Raw genomic sequence first — 8,690 nt, 5'->3', positions numbered from 1 at the left:
TTGAGATTCACAATGCCGTTTATTGAAGATATACAGAAGTCAAGAAATTGTAGCCTGGAGTTGGATGATCCAGCAATGCCATTAGAGGATTGTATATACAGAACACCCAGTATCCCCCTTCCAATACTTTGAGAAAAAAAACAAGCAGGAATCTACAGGACTAGCTGCAGGCATGGCCCATCTCAGAGGTTTTGATCAGCATGCATCTAATATGTAGCTAAGATACACATGATTTCCATTACATTCATACATAAAGGCCATATGAGGCACAAAAATGTGTCTGAATTATATTTGTTCTTAATTTGTTATTCATATGTTGACCCATAGTATGACCTTGCTCCGCAAACAATTTAAGAGATGTTTAATAGATTGAATATTGAGTATTATTAGATACTGCTAAACTCTGAGCTATATATTTTAATCCCCAGTGTAGTTAATGAAAACAGAGTGATTTGGTAGTATTGGGACATGCGGAAGTACTGCATTATTCTCAAGTGTACCCTATGACAGAAGTAGCACCTGTGGATTAAGAACAGAGAAAGAGCCATGATTATATATTTAAGCATACTAGTCAAGCTTCTGTTGTTTTGGCAGAGCAACCAAAGTACAGTGAGGTTTGGCTTTGAAGGCTGGCTTCTGCTGCTGTAGGTAGGGCATTTTTAAATAGGTATTCTGTGTTTTGCATGTGTCTGGTGCAATTGCCACCTAGTGTCTGCTTCCACCTGAACGGTTGTATCCACTGCAACTTCCCTGTGAGGATTCATATTGTATTCCACCGCCTCCACTGGATCCATATCCACCACCTCCTCCAGAGCCATATCTGCCTCCACCGCCTCCTCTACTACCAGGACCATAGCATTCTCCTCCGCTAGGCCCATAGCCTACTCCACCACCTCCTCCAGAGCCATATCCTCCTCCTCCTCCTCCACCACCAGAGGTATATACAGCACTTGACGAACCACTGCTGATCACAGCTGAAATAACAAACAAATATCACTTTTCACATTCTGTATATAAGATCAAGTCTGTAAAGAAATTCTACAATAATTGAATATACATAAATTTATATATATAGTATGCACTTACAGATGCTCACGTTGTTCGTAACCTGTCCAGAAATTCTGAAAGGGCAATAAAAGCAATGTTAGTCATTTATCATGGGGGCCATTGTCATATCTCACTCAACTTTAAATTTTCTCACCTAAGACACTTTCTTTTCAGAATATATCAACTCTGATTACAAGTACTGTAAGTGTTTCAGGTGCTATGCAGAGATGACAGAATAAGTTTGCTAAATTATATTCATTTCAGTCAGATAATATATGGTCAGCTTCAATGCCAATGAAAACTTTCATAGTTAGGTTAGCTGTAAAGAACATACAGTAGAGGCAACTCTTATTCTAACAAAAACCAGTGGCAATTCCTCAAAAGACCCAGGAAACACCCAGGTACATTCTGAATACATGCCTTAAACTTTCCTTAAACTAGCCCCAGCATTTCTGCATTGATTAATGGCCTATCAGATTAACAGCGGGAGTCCCTGGCAGTCCCATTCAAACTGAATTGGACTGCCAAGGATCCCTGCTGTGTTAATCCTATGGGTCGTTAGTCAATGCAGAAATGCCTTAAACGTGCCTCAAACTAGCCCAGAACATACCCAGCACATACCCAGCACATACCCAGAATGTAACCCGGCTAGTTTACGGCAAATGTTAGAATAAACGTTGCCTCTACTGTATGTTTCAAGGAAAATTTACTTTGATACTATCTGGAAACCAATAAATGATAAAACCTCCTTTCCAATACAAAGTTCATTGTCTTAGTTTCCTCGTACAGATCCATCAAACTGACCTGCACTCTTCTCCTTCCAGCAGGGCTCTGTAGGTGGCAATTTCAATATCAAGAGCCAGCTTAACATTCATGAGCTGCTGGTAGTCTCGCAGTTGAGTAGCCAAATCTGATTTGGCCTTCTGCAGAGCAGCTTCAAGTTCGCTCAGCTTTGCTTTAGCATCTTTTATAGCGGCCTCCCCACGATTCTCAGCCTCAGCAATGGAAGCCTGCAGTTTGGCAATCTGAAAGAAAATATATATGTGTTGACTGGATTTTATGTTATCAGGAATGGCAGCATGAACTGTCACACTGTCTTGTCCTCCCAGATTAAGCAAATTAAACATTTGCTGTTGTTTGCATGAGGATTTTGGATCATTAAAACACTGTAGTACATCTGACAGCTGAAACTGCATACTTCAGACTAAGTGACAGGTGTTATTCCCAGGAGGGAGGTAAATTTTAATTCAGGGAGTGTTTAAGAAAGGCTTCAAAATCTCACATTATGATCCATATTCTCATAAAACAAGAGCACGTTTTCATTATCCGGCAGTTATGATCAAGTTAGCCAAACATTATTGTCTATGGTACTGTAAAATAAAATAACACAATAATACTACTGAAATAAAATCCCTGCTAACACAATGCCATGAAGCTGAGCGCTACTGTACCTGCTTCTTCACGTTCTCGATCTCAGACTTCAGCCTCTGGATCATACGGTTCAATTCTGAAATCTCACTCTTTGTATTTTTCAGACTGTCACCGTGCTGTCCAGCCGTCTGCTCCAGCTGCTTGTACTAGTGAGCAGAAAAACATCCAACATCAGTAACAAATACATTGTTATCATACAGACGGAGAGATGTAAACATCAGGAAGTAATTATGTATCAGCAAAACTTTGGGGGTTTAAAGGGAAGTTGGGATTATTTAGACATAATTTAATTTTCAGTTTAGTATCTTTTCAAGAATCACATTTTCTCAAAAATGTTAAGGAAATGGTGAAAAATGTGGTATACGTTTGATGCAAGTCTCTTGAACATTAGGAAAATGTTCTTTATAAACAGACACAAACCACTATGGGAAGAAATGACACTGAGTTAGCACATCTGTATGTTTCCAGCCTTTTGATTAAACATCACAATATTTAGAAAATATACAGAGAGCGCGGCCGTTATTCGAACATATCACAGAGCCGTTTCGTGTGTGCTGCTGTATTCCACACGGCCAATCACATGGTTGCTTTGTTAGAATTTCATTGATTCTGATTTCTTTCGGTGCAATTCTTTGCGTTTCCATGGCAGAAATGAATCAATTGTAATGTGTACGGTACAGTACTGTGTCAATTTTCAGGTTTTAAAAAACCAGAACACTAAAATTCCATTTTTTGCACTCGATAAACATGAGTCAACACGCGGTGATGACGCGCTATGACATGGGAAGTCCGAGGTATGCAACGGGTGATATGTTCGAGTAATGGACGCTGCATCTGTACTACTGAAATCTGCTCAATATAAAATTCAAGTATTTAATGAAATATTCCATTAGACGTTTTACGTCAAACTTGCATTAGCAATATATCTTTAAAGAATCATGGGTGTGGTCTAATTACAAAACGTTATGTTTTAATAAAGAGAGCATAGTAGTAGTAGTTGCTTTAAGCCCTGGTGCTCACCTTATGGTCATATGCTGCTTCAGCTTCTGCTTTGCTTCTGGCTGCAATCTGTTCATATTGACATTTAACATCACGTATAATGTCTTCCAGGTTCAAGTCACGGTTGTTGTCCATAGACAGAACGACAGAGGTATCTGAGACTTGTCCTTGCATCTGAGAAAGTTCCTACAAACCAAAGTACAGTATAACTCATTAGTGTATTATCACGGAACGGACAAAATCTTGTACTGCAATACAATGTAATAACTTGGACACCAGAGCCAAAGGCAACTCAGTGATTGAATGAACAGCAAATTATATCAACTGTAGTAGCTGGTTTCAGATATTATCTGCTCCATTTGCAAACATTTAGAGTACTTCAATATGTCATTATTTCATAATATAAAATGATGTTGAAGGTATTTATCAGCTTGTATTCTTGTAATCCTGTTACATGTATATCAGATCATTTTATCTATTGGAAAAGGCTTAAGAAAATTAATCAGAGCAGTTGGAAAAATACAGCTGAGGTGAGCTGAGCTTCTGAGCTTTAAAGCAGCAGTTCCCACAGATCACATGGTTTTTACCTGGTTGAATAAATCTGTTATAACCTTTATCAAAGCTTTTTTTTTTTAAATGTTTAATATCTGATGCTTCATTCAGGAGATACGAGGTATGAATGGGAGTAAAAGAGGGCTAAAGCTCAGCAGAATTTTGTGGATTTGAGCCTTTGTGTCTGGCAGGTGAAAATGACGCTAATCGCCATCTAAGGGTTACCATGGTAACCTCAGAAACTAGAGACTAAGAAAATCATGTGTTTTTTTACCAAAGCCTGAATAGTGGCAAATTGTTAATAAATTGTTGTTATTCTGCTATATCTCTTACACTTTTAGCGATTATACTACAACAGTATAAAATGAGAATATTGTTTATATTCCTGACTAATGTGAATTAATTTGCATATTTTGGCTTTATTTTACATACAATAGATATTTTTGTTGCTAAAGAGATTTTCCTGCAAAATGATCATAAGAATTGATTCAATATAATGCACAACTGTGCATGTTGCTTCCTGATGGTATTCATCTGGACCTCTAAACAGCTAAATGATAGAACATGAACTAAACTAAAGTATACTTCCTGTTTTACAAAAATACTTTACTGTATGTTCTTCTCACTGATTAAATAAAGGAGGAGGAATCCTTACTGCATCATAGAGAGCTCTCAAGAAGTTGATCTCATCAGTGAGAGAATCCACCTTGGCCTCCAGCTCCACCTTCTTCATGTATGCAGCATCCACATCCTGCAAAAAGAACAATAGTCCTTTTGTACACTTATATCAGGGTCGGTTTAACCAATAGGTGATATATGCAGCCTCCTGGGGTCAGAGAGAGTGTCAGTGTCAGTGGGGGGAGAGAGAGAATGAGTGAGGGGAGAGAGTCATTGGTGAAGAGAGAGAACCAGTGGGGGGAGATAGAGTGTCAGGGAGATTGGGGGAGAGAGAGTGTCAGGTACAGTGGGTGAGAGAGTGTGTCAGGGACAATGGGGGAGAGAGTGTGTCAGGGAGAGTGGGGGAGAGAGAGTGTGTCAGGGATAGTGGGGGAGAGAGAGTGTCAGGGAGAGTGGGGAAGTGTGTATGAATGTTAGAAAAAATCTATTAGGTACAATATTACAATTTTTCAGTTAGAAAAAACATTGTTTGGGGAGGGAGGAGCACAAATACCCTGCACCGGTCCTGCTTATATCACAACATTGTGCCTCGCTAACGGCAGAGACATCAGCTAATAAAATAATGTGCATTTATCACAATACTGCAATGTTTGTCATTGACGGGAACCTCACCAACTTTATTTGACGGGAACCTCACCAAATAAAAGCTAATCTCAGGAAGTCTATCACACCCTGTTATGTATGCACATATTGGAGGTAGAGATGGGTGAATCTGCCAAATTCCGATCTAAGGATTTTGTGTACAATACGATCGCGCGAGGAAATCTGCAGGAGGATTGGGGGCTCCTAAACTGTTTGGATTATTTGAAATCCGCCATCGGATAACGTTCACACTTATTTAATAGTAATCCGCTCTGCGGATGTGCACAAATATGAATCAGTGTGTATCCGTATATATAACTCCATATATTATTGCTATATTGCTATATAATTTATATAATAGACACAGAGACAGTACTGGAGAAGAGCCCAGGAGTCAAGGAGAGGACTGAACATGCACAGACAGGGGTGGGCCCAGTCAGTCATGGAGTTAATGGTTAAGCTCCATGTTCTATTAAGTAAATAATGTATACATGTTTGATCTATAGTTCTACAGCAGCAGCAGCAGCAGCAGCAGCAGCAGCAGCAGCAGCAGCAGCAGCAGCAGCAGCAGCAGCAGCAGCATTAACAAACCCACAGCCAAACCCTGCCTACACACAATGGCTTAGATTTGAGGCTGCACCCTATTTATATTCTCCTAATCCCATAATAAATCCATTTGCAGATTTGGATTTTTGAAAATCCGAATCCGTCTGCAGATTTTCAGTGATAGAAAAACAAACAAATTTGCCTATTTGAGACTGATAAGCCGAGGACTCAAATTCCTCTGACAATTTTGCCCATTTCTAATTGCAGGATGACTAGAAACATTGTATCATAAATTATGGAATTATCAATTTTAGAGTCTCTAATTGTGTAGGTGGTGTTTCTATTCTTTTGAATGTGTTAATGTAACTTACCTTCTTGAGCACAACAAATTCATTCTCTGCTGTTGCATGCTTGTTAATTTCATCTTCATATCTGTTAAGAGGGAAAAAAAAACAATGTTTTTACAACGCTGTCACATACTTCCTTGCAAATGGCACAGCAGGTTTTGTTATATAGTAGGTTGCAAAAGATTTAAATGACCAACAGCTAAAATTGTTTACATGCACAAATATACAAATCATGTTTTTTTCTGCCTGGTATACTACAACAATCATTGGAGAGAAAATGTTGCACCAGAAAGCAAACATTGTTCAGTACTTTTCACATTTGTAAATAAAAAAAATCTAAAGCCAAAGAAACACTTCCCACAAGTAGAAAACACTTATTGTGAAACACACTTGTAACAACAGAATACAGACATACTTTTTCTTGAAGTCCTCTACAAGCACTTGCATACTCTTAAGTTCGCTGTCCAGACGGCCCTTATCATTTGTCAGACCATCCAGCTGCTTATTCAGGTTGTTGATATAAGCCTCAAAAAGGGGTTCAATATTGGATTTTTTAGAGCCACCTGTTTGACCCTGTTCCTGCAAGAGACGCCACTTTGTCTCTAGCACCTTATTCTGCTGCTCCAGGAATCTGACCTACAACCAAAGTCAAAGGGTTTAGAGATCTAGAAAAGAGCATTACAATCAAAATGGCTTAGTAAAATATGGCCACAAAATCAAAGTGCAAAGCAGTTCTGGACTATGGAATGGCTAAGTACTTTTAACTCTGTTTTGCAGCAGGGAGTTGTTATGCATTTTTAAATTGGAAACATATATTGTAGCTCTATACAACAATTAAACATCAAATTTAAGATAAAATCTATGCTGGAGACAAATATTCATAAAATCTTACAATTTTACTACAAAAAAGGTAATTTCTCATTCATTAATTTGACATTAAAGGCTATGAGGGGATAAAACACAGCTTTACCTTGTCAATAAATGTAGCAAATTTGTTGTTGAGGACTTTAATTTGCTCCCTTTCTTCGGTTCTGACTTTTTGTATTGTTGGATCTATGTCCACTTTGAATGGTGTCAGGAGGCTTTGGTTGATGGTGACCTGCTGGATTCCACCAGGTGGGCAGACCGGAAAGCCAGGGTCACCTCCACCTCCTCCCCATCCCCCTGCCCCACCACCAAATCCTCCTCCACCATATCCTCCTCCGCCTCCGCCACCACCACCACTAACTCCCCCACCGTGAACACTGGTTGCACTAATAGAAATTCTCTTATTTCCACCCAGGCTGACAACACTTCGAGATCCAAATGTTCCTCCAGATCGAGACCCCCCACTGATTCTTCCTCCACCACCTCCTCCCCCAACCGAGCAGGTGCTAAAGCCCTTGGCTCTGCCACCATCTCCTCCACTGCTTGTTCCACCTTTATGATAAGATTTCTGGGTGCAGGCCATGGTGGCTTCTGGAAAATGCAGTTGATAGAGAATAAACAAAGCTTGATAAAGGAATAGACAGAAAGAAAGAGACTGAACCCTTTTCTTCTGGGAGAGAAAATTCTCCCCTTTTATATGATTGTGGAGATGGGTTTGGTTGCATGGGAGTCAGTAGACTAGTTTCTTGCAATAAAGGGCTGGGCATACCTGCCATCCACCCATCACTTCAATCTGCTAAACTGATCACACCTATTGGGAAATATTGCTTTAAATGCAATCTTCAAGTTCTTAAATAAATTTACATTGATCTAATTGGGAAAAAGTGAACAGGTTGTTGGATAAATTAGATATTCTCCTGATTATTTACTATTGTCTGTTGTACAAAAAGGAGCCTTTAGGGTTATACCACAACTTTTCATAAGATTATTGGAGAACGTATTTGATTGGTATTGACAGGTGCATGTTAGGATTAATATATTACATGTAACTGCACGAACTGAAGACATGATTTGTGATAAGCAGACATTTGTAAGCAGCATTTGTAATAATTGTGCTGAAAAGATAAAACTAACCATGCTTAAAGGATTACTTACACGTACATACAGTACATGTGTGCACCTGTAACAGAAATCACTGGACATATCTGCTCAGGTTATTGGTTAACTTTTATTTTACAATCAGATGTTGCTCAGCGAATTTAGAACACAATGCTATATTCTTTTAAGAGTGCATGCCACCCAGGATCCTCAGTGTCTGGTGATGTCAGTTTAGTGTTTTAACATATCCCTAACAGGATGAATATAGCCTGTGCTATATATTCTGTGCTCAATGACCAGTCACTGAACATATAAATAAAGGGACAATAAAGCATAGTTTATTGTTTTCATTTCTAGGTCTTGTGTAGCAGCAAATAGAAAAACCTAACATGTCCCTTTTTTTAGGTGACTGCAATAGATTGTGCTGTAAATGTACAGCTCCTCTGAGGGACTTCTTAACCCTGCTTTAGGATAGACTTACTAAGGGACGATATGATATGATAAAATTGGACGTTTAATTAAAAATAAGATATGTATGTATGT

The 8,690-nt window shown here is 38.9% G+C and overlaps 1 protein-coding gene across 1 annotated transcript; it reads right to left on the bottom strand.

Moving 5' to 3' along the window:
• Window positions 1-7,730, bottom strand: LOC142490055 (keratin, type II cytoskeletal 4-like). Its single transcript, XM_075591848.1, has 9 exons — window positions 7,153-7,730; window positions 6,598-6,818; window positions 6,207-6,267; window positions 4,685-4,780; window positions 3,499-3,663; window positions 2,499-2,624; window positions 1,852-2,072; window positions 1,087-1,121; window positions 1-974 (listed from the first exon to the last, which is right to left on the bottom strand). Exons 1-9 carry the CDS (start codon window positions 7,630-7,632, stop codon window positions 706-708), a joined length of 1,674 nt encoding a protein of 557 aa, XP_075447963.1. The 5' UTR covers window positions 7,633-7,730; the 3' UTR covers window positions 1-705.
• Window positions 7,731-8,690: the final 960 nt, after the last annotated feature.

The sequence above is a fragment of the Ascaphus truei genome, chromosome 3 (assembly GCF_040206685.1).
Source record: "Ascaphus truei isolate aAscTru1 chromosome 3, aAscTru1.hap1, whole genome shotgun sequence".
In the NCBI taxonomy this organism is placed as follows: Eukaryota; Metazoa; Chordata; class Amphibia; order Anura; family Ascaphidae; genus Ascaphus; species Ascaphus truei.
Note: the sequence above shows the minus strand (reverse complement) of the source record. Positions and strands in the feature narration are given on the sequence as shown.

What these genes read in the sequence shown, in the direction of transcription:
- LOC142490055 (XM_075591848.1), bottom strand. Translation starts at nt 7,632, where the DNA reads ATGGCCTGCACCCAGAAATCTTATCATAAAGGTGGAACAAGCAGTGGA. An exon ending in TCGAGAACGTGAAGAAGCAG is followed by an intron (nt 2,073 to 2,498) that starts GTACAGTAGCGC and finishes ATTTTCTTTCAG; the next exon opens with ATTGCCAAACTGCAGGCTTC. An exon ending in CTGGAAGGAGAAGAGTGCAG is followed by an intron (nt 1,122 to 1,851) that starts GTCAGTTTGATG and finishes TTGCCCTTTCAG; the next exon opens with AATTTCTGGACAGGTTACGA.